Source organism: Ascaphus truei, chromosome 1 (genome assembly GCF_040206685.1).
Source record: "Ascaphus truei isolate aAscTru1 chromosome 1, aAscTru1.hap1, whole genome shotgun sequence".
NCBI lineage: Eukaryota > Metazoa > Chordata > Amphibia > Anura > Ascaphidae > Ascaphus > Ascaphus truei.
In genome coordinates, this window is record NC_134483.1 from 329,409,185 (window position 1) to 329,430,053 (window position 20,869).

The 20,869-nt window shown below is 42.2% G+C and overlaps 1 protein-coding gene across 2 annotated transcripts in view; it reads left to right on the forward strand.

Moving 5' to 3' along the window:
• Window positions 1-20,869, forward strand: part of FRAS1 (Fraser extracellular matrix complex subunit 1) — a 431,436-nt gene that overhangs the window by 345,320 nt on the left and 65,247 nt on the right. For both annotated transcript variants that reach the window (XM_075606876.1, XM_075606883.1), the window contains 5 exons: window positions 467-657; window positions 1,825-1,978; window positions 2,443-2,706; window positions 17,872-18,060; window positions 18,389-18,508. In XM_075606876.1, the coding sequence (XP_075462991.1) occupies window positions 467-657; window positions 1,825-1,978; window positions 2,443-2,706; window positions 17,872-18,060; window positions 18,389-18,508 (918 nt within the window). The remainder of the gene's footprint in view (window positions 1-466; window positions 658-1,824; window positions 1,979-2,442; window positions 2,707-17,871; window positions 18,061-18,388; window positions 18,509-20,869) is intronic.

A 20,869-nucleotide genomic window follows, 5' to 3' on the forward strand; every position in this document is an offset into this window, starting at 1 on the left:
CCTAGTAATCTCTGCTTACTGGCACTCCCGGAAAGGTAAAAACACAGAAATTCTTTATTGCCGCATAATTATTCACAATGCAAATACAATCACTGGGCTCAAGAGCTGACACTCCTGAACCCCAAAACATGGATCAGAGGTAACCAAACGGGCTTAACCTTTATTAGTGAGCCTGGTTACCTCCTCACTGTCACACTTACAGGCAGCAGTTTGATTGTTTTAATAATAAGAACATATAGAAATATTGTATCCCATGTGACAGGGGCCGATACAAAGGAATTACGAGGCCTTGAATCACACAAACATATTTTTCGTTGTTACATAAACCCCTGTTAAGTTGTCGGCACAGTAGAAAAGAAGCAATCATACAGTAAATGCTCCATAAAGCTCAAAATAAACTAGAGTTGACCATTTATTTCTTTTGTAGTTCAGTAAATATAAGATTACTTTTTTACACCTTCTGCAGGAGGACGGACTTCACCTGGAAGTCAGATGGGCTCAGATACATCGTTCTTCATTCAGGACATTGTGGAAAACAGAATCTACTATGTGCAGAGTGTCCATGAAAGTATAGAGCCCAGCGGAGACTTTTTTAGCTTCTATGTGACAGATGGAAACAGCCAATCTGAGGTTCACAACATCAGCATTACCATACAGGTTAGCATTGTAATGAATATTGTGACCTTGATAACACTCCAAGCTGATTATACACAATACAGGGGAAACTAGGCTTAGAGATAAGAAAATATAGTGTTCCTTCAAAATGTTCAGTTGCTTCACATGGGACCTTCGATCTTATGTCTATGAAGCTATTTGTATTTTTCCAGCATATGGCGTCCATCACATCTCCTTGCTTTCTCACGCTCATTGGTCTGAATAACATTATTGACACTTTCAAAATGAAAGTAAGGATGTCTGCGCTTGTTAGAGATAGAAAGCTTTTTTTATAGGAGTGACAAACATCTCCAGTAGCGAGAATAGATGTAAATCCTTCATTATTACTATTATTTGTAACCAGTAGGAAGACTCACTTTTCATAGTACAAAGAGTACAGGTGAGAAAAAAATCACCAGTGTGATGTTTCCCATAGATACCTGCAGGGCCGCCAACAGAAATCATGGGGCCCAGGACGCCAACCCCGGCAGACCCCCCCCTGTTGGCGGCCCTGGATACCTGTATCCTTGTGCCAAATGGATGAATCATGCGTTATTACCCTCTTAGCAAAGACGTGAGTCAAGTTTTTAGTAAGCATTTTGATGACGAACTCTTCGCCTTTAGGCAAATCTCTTAAAAAGGTTTCGCTCTTCTCTTTCGCAAAGTTGAATGGGACTATTTTCCAGAACATTAATACTGCACCGACACACTTTATTCGAGCAAATACCCAGTATGTACCTGGCAGATACCTGGAATGCGCCACTCCTCACCTCTGACAAGCCCCGTTGCGTTTGCCTTCCCAGCCTGGGTTCATGCCTGGCTGACGGGCGGCTGATCTGTTAAATGATAATGATTAGGATTTAATAGGCTGCAATGCTTCGCGTGTCTACCAGATGGCATAAATTCATGAATTGTAATGCAGTATATATATATATATACTGTGCAGTATTGCAGCCAGCGGGAATAAAATGCTTCAATCCCTGCCTGGAAAATACCTCAATGCACTCGGGCAGAAAACAGTCACAAACCTCAATACACCCGGGTATACCCGAATTCGTGGAACTAGCCGAGCTCGAATAAAGTGTGTCGCCAGTGTAATGACATAAAATAACTTGCTGCTTACCATACGTTAACATATTAATGTTAATTACTATATTTTGTTATTTTTAGGGGAAGAATGATGAACCGCCACAGATTTCTGTACTTCCTTTAAGAGTTCACGACAACGCAGGAGCAGTGATAAGAAATACATGTTTAAGTGTGCAAGACATTGATACACCAGATAATGAGCTCATTTTCATTGTAACAAAAGCCCCTGTCCATGGTATGATGTGCCTAAATGATGTAATGCGTGTATAAATACTGTATGCACTTGTATAACTCTTTTATAGAAATGTATTTTGTTTTGCACAATGTGGTGCAGAGACGTCTTGTAGCTAAAGTGTTGTTATCAGATATTAAACAATCCAAACATTTGCAAACACATGAAATATTAAAGCAGTGTTTTATGAAATTTAAACCAAAGCTGACTTTCCTGAGAAATAAGAATGGCCGTACTATAGAATATAAATGTGTGTTCTGCTATTCACTAGAGAGTGCGGTAATCCCTCATCCATTAAAATAAAATGTGCTTTCATGTTCTTGAATTATGTAGCAAGGCAATGGAAATCTGCAGGGTTTAGGGCTATTGTGTGATCAATATTTTATGTTTTGTGTATCTTTTATTTGTCATCCCCAATAAATGTTACAGGTAATTTGTCAAGATGTCCATCTTTCCCCCTCACCCAGGCCAGCTACGCAGGAGGCAGTTCTACTCGGAACCCCTGGATAATGGTCGTGTCCTGTCCCAGGGTTCCTCCTTCACATACCAGAACGTTGAAGACGAGCTGATTGTATACATACCCGAGAGTGTGGCTGTGCGGTCAGACGAATTCAGGTTCTCACTCTCAGACGGCCACTACACTGAGACTGGGAAGGTGGAAATCTCTATAGAGTTACAGAGGAAAGAGCCTCCAAGGCTGGCCATAAACAGAGGCCTGCAGATCTCAGCAGGTATCAGTACTGTACTTCATGGCAATGTGTAACACATACAGATGTATGTAGCAGCTTTTACCGCACCCGTTAATGCATTATGTTGCAACGCTAGCAAGGTATTTAACGCATCTCCATTGAAACAAATCATAACACATGGCGTATTTCCATCACATGCCATATTTATTGCGTTATTTGTGAGCCCCATAGTTGTTAACGCGTGTAATAGTGCCTGCTACATCTGTGTATTAACCACTCCATAGCATGTATCATACATGCTGGTTATTGGTGCATTGAACCTGGACAATAAAAATCATAATATGCTGTTTATCCAGTCTGAGGTTCTTGGACACTCTTAGGGTCGTTTATCATCTATCTAATCTCCAGGCTGCACAAGTGGGGAGGGAAACTACTGTAGGTTTTTTGTTGATGCATTTGGTGAAAATTGTATTTTATGTCTGAAGCTCTTATTCCTTTTATCTGTTATATTATTACGTCACGTGTATTACTGCTGTGATGTGCTATGCACATAGATGGCGCTATAGAACTAAAGCCATACATACATACAGACAAGATGCTTTACGTTAGTTTTGCCCTGGTTTTGTTGCTCTTTGGATCCTATAGACCGGGGGTGCGCAAACTTTTGTTGTCTCCCCGGGTGCTCGAGCCGCCCCCCGCCCCCCTTACCTTAGTACGGTGTCAAATGTTGGCATGGGGTCATGTGCTAGTGCTGCAGAAGAGGATCCAAGATGCAAAGTTCTGTGTGGAAGATCATGTGACAGGCAGTCACTCGATACAATTGGTGCACTGCTAGAGAGAGGGCAAAATGGGGGTGCTAGAGCTTTCCTCAGAAGGGGAAGGGGACGTGACTTTGTAAATGGTTAGTATAGAAACGTAAATGCTTGTTACATTAGAATACATTCAAAATGTCTTTAAAAATGTTTGTTTAAAAAAAAAAATGCTGCCAGTATTTTCTCATAGTACAGAACTGATTTATTAAAAAATCACACACATGTACAGCCGCGGCCCCTTTTATTCTCTGACATCTCCGAATTTTTTCGGGGATTTTTTCCGAATGCCACGCACTTCACAGCGTTCATGCCGCATTCATGTTGCATTCATGCCGGCGTCCCCCGCGGTTGATGTGTTTATTGATGTGTTTATTGATAATGGTTCGGATTTAATTGGTTGCAATTCTTCGCGTATCCGCCAGGTGGCAGATATTCATGAATTGTAATGCGCATGCGCTTCAGTAATGTGTCGACTTGCAGGTGTTTAAAAAAATACCACAGTGGTCTATTGTAAATTGACCTTGGTACTGAAGAAGTTACAATAATGTATCAATTTACACTGGCGACACACTTTATTCGAGCTCGGCTAGTCCCACGAATTCGGGTATACCCGGGTGTATTGAGGTTTGTGACTGTTTTCTGCCCGAGTGCATTGGGTTATTTTCCAGGCAGGGATTGAAGCATTTTATTCCCGCTGGCTGCAATACTGCACAGTATATATATATATACTGCATTACAATTCATGAATTTATGCCATCTGGTAGACACGCGAAGCATTGCAGCCTATTAAATCCTAATCATTATCATTTAACAGATCAGCCGCCCGTCAGCCAGGCATGAACCCAGGCTGGGAAGGCAAACGCAACGGGGCTTGTCAGAGGTGAGGAGCGGCGCATTCCAGGTATCTGCCAGGTACATACTGGGTATTTGCTCGAATAAAGTGTGTCGGTGCAGTAGGCTTTTCATATTAAAAACTAAATGCGCAGTGTCTGGTGTTCTATTGTCCTGAGAGTTCCGAGATGAGTGCACCGCTGCAGTCCGTGTACCAAAAACCCGATATGATGTACGCGTATTGGATATGGGCCGCGATTAATGCAACAGATGATAAGATGGCAACAGTTGGTCAAATTTATCAGTATTTTATCGAAAACTATGACTTTTACAAATTTTCGCCAGATGCTCATGTGTGGAAGCGTGCAATAAGGAAAAAGTTATGTATCGATCCGTGTTTTTTTCGTATTGATCCCGGTGTTATTGGAGGGTATTGGTGTATAGCACCAGATTTTTCCCGTACCTTTGATCATGGAGACTTCAAAAGGCGAAAGGTCATGTTAAAACCAACTAAGAAACGTCAGTTGCTGGCAAGCAATGCGCCAGCGACAGCGCCAGCTTCCAATAACGGTCCGACCGTCAGTGAAAACCTGGTGACCGGCAACCCTTGCTGTCTGTCCCCGCCCGGATACCTGCAGCCTGAGCCGGATTTTGCGTACAGATTCCAGCAAGCTTGCATGTACCTAAGCGATTTCCAGCCTCATCAGCTGACTACAGGTGTAGTAGTCTCGCTGTCACCTGTCAGCTACGTGTATAATCGAGAATACGGGACTGGCAGTGGCTCGGCGCCAGCTGATTGGCAAAGTCTATGGTGAGTAATGTTGCCGTATTTTATTCTGTATTTGAAATATCAATATCAATGCACAGTCAAGCGATTCTCCTGTAAGCATTATCATTGGCTGAGCAGCTTCTACAGTAGATACTGAACAATAGGTGGAAAGCTAGGCGCATGCGCATTGGAACCTTCTTGAAACGCATATGCGTGTCATCACATCTACAGTAGGCGCATGCGCATGTGAACAGGAGACGCCCCCCGAGAAAATTATTGGTGAGACTGACTGTGGGAACTTCTTTAGGGGACAGTCTGAACAATACAGTAAAACTTTTACTTTTGTTTTTTCTTACAAAATAAAACTTTGTCATCTCATGCGGAAAACGGCACATGGAGGGATTTCGATGGATAATATTGCTTTGTGTAACAATGCCTGCACATTGCTGAATCGGATTTAAAAAACCACGTACCGGAGTCAACAGTTTAGTGGCCGTTATTATTGATTAGGATAGAATACTGTAACTGAGAGCTTCATAGAAAACCTGAAACAGTATGCTGTTGTTTTCAGACCATATACAATACTTTTTTATATACACTGGCGACACACTTTATTCGAGCTCGGCTAGTCCCACGAATTCGGGTATACCCGGGTGTATTGAGGTTTGTGACTGTTTTCTGCCCGAGTGCATTGAGGTATTTTCCATGCAGGGATTGAAGCATTTTATTCCCGCTGGCTGCAATACTGCACAGTATATATATATATATACTGCATTACAATTCATGAATTTATGCCATCTGGTAGACACGCGAAGCATTGCAGCCTATTAAATCCTAATCATTATCATTTAACAGATCAGCCGCCCGTCAGCCAGGCATGAACCCAGGCTGGGAAGGCAAACGCAACGGGGCTTGTCAGAGGTGAGGAGCGGCGCATTCCAGGTATCTGCCAGGTACATACTGGGTATTTGCTCGAATAAAGTGTGTCGGTGCAGTATATACTGTATAATAAACACGAAAAATAAAAAGTATGCATTTATTCTACATGTATTCCAGTACATATGTGTATTCTACTACCCGTACAGCATGTATTGTTTTAATACTCTTGTGATGTACAGTACTGAGCATGCCTACAGTATACAGTACAGTATGCCTGGACAGTACTGTACTGTAAGTTCTAGAAACACTGTATTTAGTTACAGTATAAAAGGAGACAATGGAACAATTTAAAACAAATCAATATTTTCTTTTATTGGTGGACTAAGTACAAAAAGTGTACAGCAATTCAAAACATTTACAGGTGTATGGTGTACTGCTAGTAAAAACATTTATGTACATAAAGTCAAAACATTTACAGCACAACAGTATGGTGTTAGTAAAAAACATTTCTTTATTAATACAAGTTAAAACACGCAACATCTCCTTTATTAAAGTACAGAAAGTCAAAACATTTACAGTAGGATGGTGTACATTACAGTAAGTCAGGCCTGCACAACTCCAGTCCTCGAGGGCCGCAAACAGGCCCAGTATCTTGAAAACCGAGCCTGTTTGCGGCCCTCGAGGACTGGAGTTGTGCAGGTCTTGTGTAAGTAAAAACATTTCTTTATTAATAAAATTTAAAACATGCAACATCTCCTTTATTAAAGTACAGAAAGTCAAAACATTTACAGCACAACAGTATGGTGTTAGTAAAAAACATGTCTTTATTAATACAAGTCAAAACAAGCAACAAGTCAAAAAATCAACAACATTTGAACAGTCACGCAAATTCGATCCCCACCAGATTGTCCTTCCAGGGCCGATGCCTTGTATGACGCAAAATGCCATTAATGGAGTCTCTCACAATTTTCATTACAGGATCTGAAATTGAAAAATAGCGCCGCAATTCCTCCACATTAGTCCTCCTTAAATTTTCAGGAAGGTGGGTTGGATTCTGGGAGCAGGTGTGCTTCTGGGAGCCAGTGTGCTTGTGGCGGCGGGCGAGGGTAGGTTGTCTGGGAGGATGCTTTCCTCCTGTCTTGGTCGCCGTGTTGTCTCCTGCCGTGGTCTTGACGGGGTTGTCATGTCATCCTCGTCAACGGCATACATGTACACATATTCTTCTGGTGGAGGGGGTGCGCTTGGTGATGGAAGGTTGAAGGTCCCATTCATCCCATCCATGCCACCCTCCTGCTCCGGCGTCGGAGATACAGGGGCATGAACTCTGAGCAAATTATGTATCCCCGCTATGTCAGTCTCTATCTTCAACATCCATTGATCCATCTTCTCCATCCGTTGATCCATATTTAGCATGGTCTCTAAAAGAAGATCTATCTTTACCAGCATAGTAGAGTTCCCGGGGATATCGACACTTAACCCATTCAGCATGCGGTCTAACGAGCTGGATCTTGTGCATTGGGTGCTGTGGACATCTGGGTGGATGGGTGCTACGGAGGATGAGATGGGGGTTCCCTGGAGAGAAGCGGCAGCGTCATCGAAGAAGGATGGAGGAGGTGACCTGTGGATTTCCGGGAGAGAAGTGGCAGCGTCGTCGAAAAGGGATGGAGAAAGTGACCTGTGGATTTCCGGGAGAGAAGCGGCAGAGTCGTCTAAGCGTAATGGAGAAAGTGACCTGTGGATTTCCGGGAGACCAGCGGCAGCGTCGTGGACGAGTAGTGGAGAAGATGGGCTGTGGATTTCCGGGATAGCAGCGGCAGAGTCGTCGAAGTGTAATCGAGGAAGTGGCCTGCGGGTTCGATGGGATGGCTGCCATTTGTTTTGCCTTGAGTGTACATCACCGAATTTCTTCTTGACATAATAAGGCATACATGTATTAAAACCCTTAGCCTTTGGGGTCAGCAGAAGGTTTTCTTTATTAGCCTTAGCCTTTCGCTTTGGCCTTGGCTTGGAAATGGCTCATGCATTTCGCTTTTTCTGTGTGACAGGCACGGCAGAGGCGAGTGGGTTCCTGCGTCCGTAGAATCGGGGTTGATCCATGGAAGCATATGGCACAATGCAGTATCTGGACAAGGTAAAGTTCAGATACAGATCATCGAGTGGTGGGCTATGCAAATTGTGTAACCTTTTATGCATGGCGATGAGGTACAGGTGTTAAAAGTGGGCGTACTCTAATGTGAGTCATTAACATATAAATACACCATCCATTTTGTGGATTCACTGCACATTGAATACACATCGACTAAACATCGAGTATACATTCTTGTGTTTGTATTTCTTTCTACTTGCAGCAATGCCTGTTAAAAACATTTCAAAGAATCTCAGCATGAGAATTAAGGAGATGTACACGAGCGGACAACGAATTGCAGATATCCAACGCTGGTTAGCTGCTTCTGGCCTCGTTGTGCCATCAACCACCGTGTGCTATCATGCACACGGAAAGACCAAACAACGCACGAGGACACCAACGGTAACTAACACGTAAGTATATTTATATTACTATATAGTATATCTATCTATTATGGTTTATATTGCTGCATATAAATATAACTATACTGTATAGTATAGATCTATCTAACATTATGGTTATTTCTGTTTATTTATATAACTATATAATATACAGTAGTATATCTATCTATCTATTATTGTTTATATTGCTGCATATAAATATAACTACAGTATATAGTATAGATCTATCTAAAATTATGGTTATTTCTGTTTATTTATATTACTATATAATATAGTATATCTATCTATTATTGTTTATATTGCTGCATATAAATATAACTATATGGTATAGATCTATCTTACATTATGGTTATTTCTGTTTATTTATATTACTATATAATATAGTATATCTATCTATTATTGTTTTTATTGCTGCATGTATTATTGTTTACTGTAAATTATGTGCTGTACTTGTGGCCTACTGCACTGTAACTTACCGGATTGTTGTTTTTCTGTACACTGTAGGGAGACAACTCTTCTGGTCGACAAAATAAGTGAAGAGAATGATGAGAAGAGTGCCTTAAGGGTCAAATACAATCTGATGCAAAATCGCAATCTCACTATATCCTAGACCAGAATACAGAAGATGAGACGCAGAATTGGGTGGAAATATGGACGTGTGAGGTTAGTACTGGACAGTAGAGGTGGTTAAAGTGTTGTTTAAGAAACTGTACTGTACCTATAAAATTATTCCTTGTCATTACAAAGCGTACCCTATGATAAGGGACGTTAACAAGATCAAGAGAGTGGTCCTGGCCCAGGCATGGATCGACAGTGGAGAAACTTTCCAGGATTGCATCTTCACTGACGAGTCTACTGTATCGCTGGAGAGATTTGCCCCCTTTGCATTCCACAAAAAAGGTCGCATATCTATGAAACCGCGTCCAAAACACCCAGTGAAGATGCATGTGTGATGCATGTGTGGGGTGCCATCTCTAGGTGTGGATCAGGATGCATTGTCATCTTTGAAGGTAAAATAAGTCACATGCTTTTGCCTTATGCACTGTACTGTACTAGTGTGCAGTTTTTTGAGCACTTTTCTTTTCTTGTTATAGGAATCATGAATAAAACTTTTTTCCAAGAGCAAATTGTGCCTGAGTGTAACTGGGGAGTTATCCCTGTTCAGGTAATGTGCCTCTAATCCAGCAGTGTGGTGGTTAACTGCTGGTAGTCAATTAACAAACACCACCTGCCTGATTAGATTGCTTAGAAAAGCCTGTCTTTTGGGACAGGAAGTGAGACTCCTTAGCTCACACCTGAGCTGAACTTGGAGACAGAGCAGGGATTGTCCTTGACTCTCACAACTTGTCTTGAGCCCTGCCAGATGAAACAGCAGAGCTGCTTTCAAGACACAGGGGAAACTTTTAAACCTGAATGCTGACAAAACCTGAGGAAAGGTAGCAACGCAGGAACAGAGAAGATTTTCCCTCCAAACCACAAGGAACAGATAAGACTTTCATTTATGAGACTTTATATATCTGCTTATTTTCATGCTGTATGTTTGGGGCTGGGAGACATGCTTATCTAAAGGGAGTGTGGACTGCATACAGTAGTATTTCACTAGAAATACTCCCAAGTGAATGGAAGCTTTGTTTACCCCTTGTTTGGATGGTTTCCTGATGTTAAGGAAACAGGCGCAATAAAAAGCCTTATTTAATTTCACTATAACCAGACTCCCTTGCATACCTCTGTGAGTGTCCGCCTACACTGAGATTGTGGAATACATCACACGTGACTTCCCAGATGGTCACCGTTTCTACCAGGACAACGATCCGAAGCACACCGCGTCAACAGCGCATATTCTTGAGCGTGGTATCAACTGGGTGAAGACGACAGCGGAGTAAGTGCGGTAACCGTGTCTCATTTTTTACCACTGTTTTACTGTGTATCTCTTTAGCTAATTGTCCTTTTTTTCCCCCTCCAGTGACAGATTGCCAGACTTCAATCCTATCGAAATGGTCTGGCATCAGCTGAAGGATCATATCCGAAAAGTCGTGAAACCCTCCAAAAGGATGAGTTGGCGCAAGGCATAATGAGTTTTTGGAACGATGTACTCACCGTGGAACGATGCAGTAAATATATTGACCATATTGCGACTGTGTTGCCCATTGTGATCAAGCGTAATGGGCAAGCATCAGGAAGGTAGTATGGTAAGTACAGGCACACCAAGTACAGTACTGTATGATACAGGTAAGTATGGCACAGATTTTTTTTTTTTCCTGAGAGCAGCACTAGCCATCTGGTTACAAAGTATTTAACAGTAGTTACAGTATACAGTAGTTCCAGTATAGACTAGTTTGACAGTACTAACTGCATACTGTAGTCCAATATGAAGTAGCTATTCAGTACACAATGCCATGATATGCATCTACCTGCTCTAATTTTTTCTTTTCTTGTCTTTTCAGAGACAAAAAGGATGGAAAGGGAAGAGGGGGTGGGTATCATGTGTACATTTTGTAAACTATGTGTACAGTAAAGTGTATCTAAAGTGCAGTCATGATTTACACAAAACCTCCCCTCTCTCAATGAACTACACAGAATGAGGAAGAAGATAAAGACGGAAAATTTTATATTATTATATATATTATTATATATTATTAATTAATATTATGATCAATGTGCATTATTCATGATTATCCACCGGCCCTCAATTTTCAACTGACAGAAGAACTGAATAAAGACTGCATTTTGTATTATTCTTGATTATTTGTATATTTGTATTTTTTGTTCCTCATAAAATAAAATAAATATTTCTTTACATTCATGATAATCATAATCATTGACACCTCCCCCCCTACACCAAAGAAAAAGAAAGAATGCCAAAAATTTGTAATTTACTGCATCAAAAACATGAATCAGATTATGTTTTTTTTAACTCTCAATTTCACAGTGCTGTGCAAATCAGATTTACATATCAAATTCGAGAAGGGATTATCACACGCGTTACCCTAAACAACGCCTCAAAGGGTTGGGGGGGGGGATGGGTGAGTCATGTGCAGTAATCATCAGCTAGCTCCCTTCCCAAAGAGGATTATAGAGAGGTGACTACAGCTCTCTTCCCAAAGAGCATTACACGCAGGCGCAGAGAGGTGACTCAAAGCCAACAATAGGAAAATTAATGAATGGTTTTGTAGAGGTGTCGATAAGAGGTTCAAATCCTTGAGCGAGCCTTGTGTGTGTGTGCGTGGGGGAGGAGGGTAAAGCTGCATGAAGGATTAGCTGTACTGTAGTTCAAAGACATGACATATTTTCAACAGACAGGTCATCATAATTTGATCCCCACACCCCCAAATACATAAAAATCACACAAATCAATCATGTGCAGTCAAACGCACAGTGTCACAGTCAAAAGCTACAGCACAGATTGAATATCGTAATGTCAAGATGGTTGAGGCAGGAACATGTTGAGAAAATAATAATAAAAAATGACGATAATTTTTTTTTTTTTGGTCACTCTTGAACTTCGCAAGCAATTCACGCATGCGCAGTAATAATCAACTACAACTCCCTTCCTAAAGAGGATTACATGCAGGCGCAGAGAGGTGACTCAAAGCCAACAATAGTAAAGTGTAAATATTTTTTTTTTTTTGGTCACTCTTGAACTTTTTTTCCCTCAATGAGCATTAATAATCAACACAGAAGAATACAGTAAATCAAAACTGAACGTTATACACGCAGGAATGTGATGACAGGAATGTGATTGAAACCAGGAAGCCATCCGTTCAAAGGAATGGCGTGGGAGAGGTGTACTGTAGATAAGAAGTTGAAATACTGCAGTGCAGTACATTATCCTGTGTGTGTGTGCGAGGGCGAGCGAGGGAAGAGCGCTATATACGCCAAAATGTGATACTGTTACAGCACACGCCTATGCGTTTCAACAATGTTCAAATGAGACATACATGCATTTATAAATATGCAAATTTACAATTACTGCGCGCGCACACGCAGACTGTGTACTGACGTAGATTTGACTGCTACAGCATTAGACTTTGAAGACAACAGCTCGCGAACGCCCACATGAGTTTTTAGACGGTATTGCAGTATTGCAGACAGCGCTATGAATATTCTAATATTACGAGCGCTAAAATACCGGAACATATTCCGGAAAAAAAAATATATATACTGCATCTGTGTAACGGATCGGGGGACTCACGCTTCCCAGCGTGTCCCTGTCACCTCTGTTCCCACGACTTCAATCGCCCCTCTTTCCTGCGTTCTCACTCTCTCCCTTCCTTCTCTCGCGGTCGCTCCTCCGCGGCGCGGTTTGCATGCCCTGACGCGCGTTCGGGTCACGTGCGCGGCTCCCGCACTGCGCGTGCACGTTCCCAGTCACTTGCTACCCTCCGCGGTACCAGCACCCCTCGGCGTACACCTGTCTCCCTAGCCCTTACATTTCCTGGCTCCTCCGCCTCTCCTTCCCTTCCGCCTCCGGTGCCGAGCATCCCCCCAGCGGTGCGTTCCTTGCGCCCTGTGACACGCGCGGTGCACGCGCATAACACACTTACAGAAGGCGCGCGCACCCGCTCCAGTTATTTGCCGCCCCTAAACTCTAGCTTCGCCCCCGTGGCTTACAAGCTATTTCCCTTGATTATTTCCCTGTCTCCTCCCCTGCTCTCTCAGACCGATAGGTAGAAGACTTGTGGGAAGCGCAGGTGTCACCGTATGTGGAGAAAAAAATATATATAGTGTAGTTTATTCAACAAGAAAAAACAATTGGAAAAAATAGCAAATGGGGACTCACATTTTCACAAAAAAATGCCAGCAATATGAAAATGATGTGGAAGACTTGCTAGATGAGAGATGCCAAACTTCAACAGGATATACCCTCAATGAAAGAGATGACACTCTTAGTGCAACATTGCATGTTTCACCATACAGTAAATAACATTTATAAGGCAATATGATTTGCACTCACATTTTGCACAATGTGCATAGACACATAAAATAAAGATGCGCAGCTTCTGGGTCACTTTCAGCTCCACTCTCGAAATCGCGAGATCGCATCGCGTCACTTCCGGTTTCGGCCATCGCGTCACTTCCGGTTTTCGAGCGATCGATTTGGATGTAAAACACGATTCAGAGGGGGTTCAGGATACACACCAATGCTGCTGCTGTTCACTCAACGCGTTTCGCCTGTCACCAAGCTTCGTCAGGAGTATCTGACCTCTAATAGTAGCGCCTCACATCCCTTTGTTTGCACTCACAGACCTATCCCTGCAAACTCTCACTCAAGCCTCTGCTCCACCTCTCTTCCCTATTGGTCCTCCTTCCTTTATAACCCCTCTCTGTCCTCTCAGTCATTGCTCTGCATAGCTTTGCTGTAGCTCCTGTGTGTGCAGTGTCTATGCCTAGCTCCCTTGTCTATTTCAGCGCTGGTTCCTGTCCCTGCCCCTGTTTGGATTCCCTTGGTTTGAACTTGTGCACTGCTTTGGATTTGACTACTCTACCTTCTCCTGCCCTTGAACTCTGGCTTACGGACATCACTATGCTGCTTTCTCCAACCCTTGAACTCTGGCACACGGACATTACTCTCTGACCTCTGGCACCCCAGACTCAGCAAGTATTACGTTAACCCTTTCTTACCAGGCACGGCAACGCATTACCACACTCCGGGCACGCCCTCACTGCTGTGCATGCGTGTTATACCCTTACCCACCTCAGTACTGGGGAATGGCCAGGTCTGCGGGCATACAGGCGTTACAATCTGAGTTGCGCCGCTACGGCCGCATTAGGATAAAGGCTGCCGCAGCTGTAGGATATTGCTTGAACTGCAGATTTAATGCTGTGTCCTGAGTTTATTAAGACTTTCAGGTCAAATTGTTCCACTGAGAAACGTTATTAAGCACAACCTTGTACTTAAAATGTTACCCGTTGTAAGGGCAAATGCCCATTTATCCTGAGTGAGCAAATCACTCATGGCCACATCCTAGGAACACACTAGAGGAAAGCATATAAATTAATATGATTAATGATTAGCCCTGAAGAATGTGTGTGCCGAGCTGCAGAGCAATTATAGACCAGGGCGTCCCATGGCGGAGACTTGTTAAACAAACTAACAAACAGTGTCCCTGACGGATTACATCGTTAAAATGGCAGTTGCTTTTTAACTGTAAAAAAAAATAATAATCTCTTCGCAAACAACTTACGATGCAAACCTCTTTCTCAAAATAAATGTCATCACCCTTAAATGAAATAGAGGAGTTTTTTTTTTTTTTATAGCTGAACACATCCTATTAAAAAAAAATCTAAATCATCTCCCCCCTCCAAAAAAAAAACCTAGGGGTCTCTGTTCATCATCAAATGTCCGAACGCAACGATGAGGGTAATTATAAGCAGGGTCGTCTGAGCGCACGACAACATATTAATTTAATTATGACACAGTAAGAGCTCTTGATGATTTATGATGTTTGAATAAATATGTGTAGCGCTGCTTCCCCTCCCTCTGGGAGATGAGACAGCTACTAAGTGTGATGTGGTGCGCTTTACCTGTAGGCTCAGAGGAGGCCTGAACCTCCACTGCTGGGAGCCTGGGGTGTACTTGGTTGGTTCCTGTGACAGTGCCTCCACCTGCGAACGATCCGGGTGGTACCAGATAACCCCCTTTGCAGGACCCAATACAATAATACACACTTAGTGTATGGAAACAGGTTTACTGAACATGCAACTTATACTTAGCACAAGTGATACTATTACACCAAACATATATGTACACTGTTATGCAATACCAAAACAATACTCGGGTGCAGGGGGCCCCAGTGTCCAGCCCTAATTGTCTCTCCCACCCTAAGTGTGTGTGACAGCGCTGCCCACAGTAAAGTATATAGTTGGTGCACTTGTAGACTGTGTGAAACCTGCCGGGTGCTCCAGCACCCTGTATCGCCAACTAAAGACAGGGGTCCGTCTGATCCCACGGCATCACCGTCAGCGATGGCGTCCACCTCTACGTGGGGTGGTATTCAGCTGGAGGGTCCCACCATAATAGTCTTTGCCTTGCGGTGATGGTCTGTGCCCAGACCACAGGCCACAAGTACTGTACATTGTCGCTGTGTCCCTGACACTACAGATCTAAAGGGCTTGTCCCTGAAGCAGCCACAATCTTATGGGGGAGTCGGGGCCTAGCTGGGACCTATAAGGGTGTCTCGGCCTAGCTCAGGGGCCACTGACGCTCTGAGCACACCCTCACCCTTCCGTGTCTAAGCTCCGACTGGCGTGGTCTTTGCAGTGCACCAAATGTATCCAATTTTGTGCAGGGACTACTGGCAGCCTTATTGGCTCTCTAGCAGCATGTGATGCGGCAACCTCCGGGAGCTGCTGAGAATTTTTGTCCCTCACGGAGCCCTGTGTGTAATGGCCGCCCTTCTGTATTGCCACTGCACATGCGCTGGATCTTGCGCATTCGCGAAGCACCTAAAATGGTGACGCCATCACCAGCGTCTCACCGCGGAGCCTCCGGAGCACCGGAGTGCTCCCTACACTGCCCTCGCTCTCTCTGCCTCCCGTCGGGTGTTCAGGCGCGTCCCATCAGCGGCACCCGCGCTAGCCACAACCTCCCAACTGCAATGGAGGTATGTGAGGCAGTCAAGGGGACCTGGCCACATATGTTTTTAATGTGCCCGGTCGACACTGTTTATCCTGGCAGCACACATTTAGCCATTTTGGTTTCTATTCATAGGAGCAATCAGCTTACAGCGCAGTGACATCACACAAAATGAGAAAGCTAGAGGGGGTGCAGCTGCTTCCAAGTTTCTGATTAGTATACTCACTACATTTATAAACTCATTTTAAAAAGTGATTTTAAAACACCTTTAGGTGTCTATTGTTTGTGGAGGGTAGGGTGGGACAGTTGTCACCCACCGAGACGTTATCCGGGTCTCCCACTTTAATGCGTTACCACCATGTATCAGCAAGTCAACTGGTGAGATAGAGTAAAGGGTCTTTGTCTTCACATGAAGAACATGAAGCGTAGGAGCCACATCCCATAAAGACACCAGGGAGTCTGTGAGCAATACTCTGCCTCCAGAAGGAGCGAGAGGGAAACCCTGTTTCTTATTGCTCATGTTTTGGAATACATTTTGGATAATTGTTTTGAATATATTTTTGATACACTTTTTATGAGCTGGGTGCTTTTTGTGAGGTTTTGAGATTACATCGATATGTATTATATGTCTACTCCACATGGAGTTACTTTAGCTCAGGGGCTGGATTTAGACAACTGGGCGATGAGGTAGCAGGGTTGCAGAATAATGGGCGCCAGGAACTTTTGTAGTACAGCAGTCATTTATTTTCTCCCCTATGGACACGGACCGCTCATACATATATTAATAACATTGTACTGTATTTTATAACAAATATACATGAATACAGTTCTTCCATCAGTGCCCACTCTTAACACTTCAATGAAGGTACTTTTGCTTAGTGTCTCTGAGTAAATGTAGGACCTGGTCCCAGTTGTTGCTTCGGAACCATCATCTCTATTAATCCGATCATTCAGGGTCCCTACAGAAATCCTGGCATGTCTTTATTGCTTGACCTGGTACCTTGTGCCTGATTGTGAACTGCCACTTCCACACAGACTGCTGAGTAATATTGGTGCAGATCCGTGGTTAGAGCTGATCCGTTGTCACCTGAGAGCCCTCTTTCCTGAGGCCCTCTATGGCGTGCCGTGTTCCTTTTTATCACTTTTTCAGGGCTCCATTCTGTATTTAGGGGGTCCTAACTTAACGGTAATGTCCCTATTTACAACATAATAAACAGGGGGCTGGTCTATGCTATTACTTAATAAACATTACTTAACATAAACTCTCCCCGAGGCTCCTCTGCTCATGTCCATAGCAACCCAGGGTGGGGTCTCGCATGCAACATTCAGGTTAGTAATCGTTTAGGAGGGGGTTCCCAAATTTAATAAAGAGCTAATTACCCCCATCAATAATTGTAAAATGTCCTGTGTATATAATGTAGTTTTGCTGATTGATCTCCCCATGTATGTTACGTTGATTTGCGTGGATTGGTTGTTTAATCGCAACAGAATGCAAATTTTAATAGACGCAACGTCAATTTTTATTCCACAACATATTTCCTTGTCAAAACGGGAAGTTGACATGGAAAAACTTTCAGCTACTAGAATAGCCCCCGATGTTTTATTTCCTGGTAAAATATTTGTATAAATTAAAAAATAAGGCCCAACCAAGCTATCAGTTGCTGATCAATGAATTAGTCCTGAAGTGTATTAAACCCAGGAAACCGGTTAACCTGGTAAACTTGTATAAAAGTTGCATTGTGAGCAGGGCCGTAGAAGATGACTTAAGTGAACAATTGAATGTATGACTTTTCCTTCTCTTTATTCCTACACAGGCTCCATCGCAACAATCACTGACCAGCATTTAAAGGGGACAGATCTGGATTCGGACGATGCCAAACTCCGATATATTCTGAAGACAGACCCAGCTGTGGGACGCATACAGGTGTCAAAGAATGATAACCTGGATCAGATTTCTGTCAAGGGACCCATCAGTAGCTTCACTCAGATGGACATTAATAAAGGTGTGCTGACACAAATACTACCGTTTTCTCCCCATTTTAGTCATGCCGGAACTTTTTCATTCATACTCGATCATTTCATTAAGATAAATCCAGCTCTGGTGTAACTTGATATTGTTTATAGTTTAGTTTGCAAGACCCGAGGCTCAATGGTATGAATACAAGGAATATAGATGAGATACTTCTGCTTGTCAGGTTAATCTAACTGTGTATACATAAATAGAACAAGGAAGCAGATACTATTCTGCATTTAACGGAGTTCATTGAGTAGTAGTCTTGGTAATAATGAAGTGGAAGAATATTGTAATATGTGTTGTCTTGCTTTTTGTAGGACACGTTGAATACAAACACCAGAAGGGAGAACCTGGTGGGAGTTTTGCTTTCACATTTGATGTGATTGATTCTGAAGACAACAAACTGATTGACCAATCATTCTATATTAGCATATTAGGTGAATATCCTTCTTGGCTGCTTAACCACTTCTACATTGCGAGGATCTTTAGTTCATGAAACATCACATCCTCACACCGCGATATAGTGCTAGACTCTCTCGCGTTACACTATGTGCCACTTGCTGCACCTATTTAAATATATAATGAGTTCTACAGTTGGAATAAACACCCGGAATAAGATGTACCACTGCATTTTTGCAGATAGCTTGCATAAACATACTTAAATTGGGAGCAACTACTGTGTATATATATATATATATATATATATATATATATATATATATATATATATATAAATTAAATACTTGAATTAATGATCACCGTTATGAAATAGTGAAAGAGGAAATGTGTTAATGTTGGAAAATGCAGCTCTAAACCGGATTATCCAAATCCAATAAATGAGAGTAAAAAGAACAAAGAGCGCAAAAGCTTATATAATATAAATGCGGGCAGTTTAATATAAAAACAGAGAAATCCTATTCCCTGTACATATAAATAAGTGGTAAATACAATGTACATAAATGTCTAAAATACAATGTGCCAATCAGGAGTTAATACTCAATGTGGAGGAAGAATTTAGTACTCAGGTTGAGGCTAGCAATGCACGCAAGTATTAAAGGGGGTGCAATCGGCTGATAGAACATTACTAATTAGTATATAGAATGTATACCATACCCATATATTGACTGTAGATAAAGTCAGTATGTTAAACAACAGTATGTTAAAAATAATCCGGTAGCTAATTTTAGGAAGTATCCTAAAGAGAGCGGAAATAAAGAACGGTCTCACCAATAATGATAAAAAGTATTGGAACCGGGAGAAGTATATTCAATGTCCTGTCAGCTAGGCCCCTCAGATGAACAGCCAGGATGTGCTGATCTGGGAACAATGCATTAAGTGGTGCAAAACTCTTGAAATCAATCAATGAAAACCGGATCCAAATGCAGATGGGTAACCATTGTTACCGCTGGTAGGCATGTAAGCCCGATGTGTTAAACAGGCTAAATGCCCGTGAGAGTAATTCCACTGAGAAGTGACCACCGCTCAACCCAATTGCAGTAGAAAAATATATATACATATACACTAGTGCATAGGGATAATTATAGCCTAGAAAACAGAAAGTGTAAAGCTTAAGTGTAAAGTCTAAAGATTGCACTCAAAGTGTAGAAAAAATATACTCCGACTTAGTAAGTCATGGAATCTCAATATTCCTGATTAATAATGCTTCAACAGGTGTGACAGATATAGAGAGTATCTTATTATGGCACGAAAAATAATAAAACTTTATTAGTATTGTAATTAACCATGATGCAAGTGAATATATATATATGATATATAATAGGATTTTAATATAATTTGATCACTGTATATATATATATATATATATATATATATACAGTGATCAAATTATATTAAAATCCTCAGGTGAGGCGACTCAAAATATCCTAAACAGTGGGTAACCATCAGTTTGGTAAATATATCCCAATATAGGTATATGTATGTAGTCTTAGTTAGAACAACATACAGTGCACAAGATGGAGGCAAGATGTTTTTGTGCCAAGTACGACTGTGGGTAATACACACAGCCTATATAGCTTGGATATAGAGGATACAGTCTTTAACAGTCCTGTTAAAGGGTAGGAGGCGACCAGCACCAGGAAGCAGACTGCAAGATCCCATGAGACACGGTTGTATGGCGCTGACTTGTTGTCAACGTGCAATCTTTAGAGGGATCTAGTGTAAGCACATTGCTTTACACTTTCTGTTTTATAATTACCCGTGAGCAATAAACCAAACTCCACGGTTCCCTTCCTCCCAGAATATAAACCAAGAACGTTACCAGGAGAAAAAACAGCCTGCACTCTCCTTTCAACTTCCAGGCAGCCTCAGCCTAAGGGGATTCCTCACACAGCTGATCGGCACTCAAAGTGGTGACGTAGCCCTACGTAGCCAACTATGCTGCTTCAGCACACACCACTACTTTACGGGCTACCATTACACTGCATAGATAGATTGGACTATCTCACCTCTCCGACTGGGGTGCTAGACAGTCTGTACTATTAAGGTATCATTACACATTACAATTAGGTTTGTTCTTAGGGTTAATTCTCTAGCATTACTTTCCTATATATACTTGCCAATTAGCGTATATTCATTTTCCATCAAGTGATTTTGAGTGCATGTTATTGGGGGGGTGAAACAGAAAAAGAAAAAAGTGCGCTACTAAAATAGATCCAGGGATATAATGTGCGAAATACACAAAGGGATTCAAGTGATATGACCCTGAAGCAAATCAGATCCCCAAATCCCCCAAAATTTGAAAAATATACACATAAAAACAGTGACGATTTGAATAAATC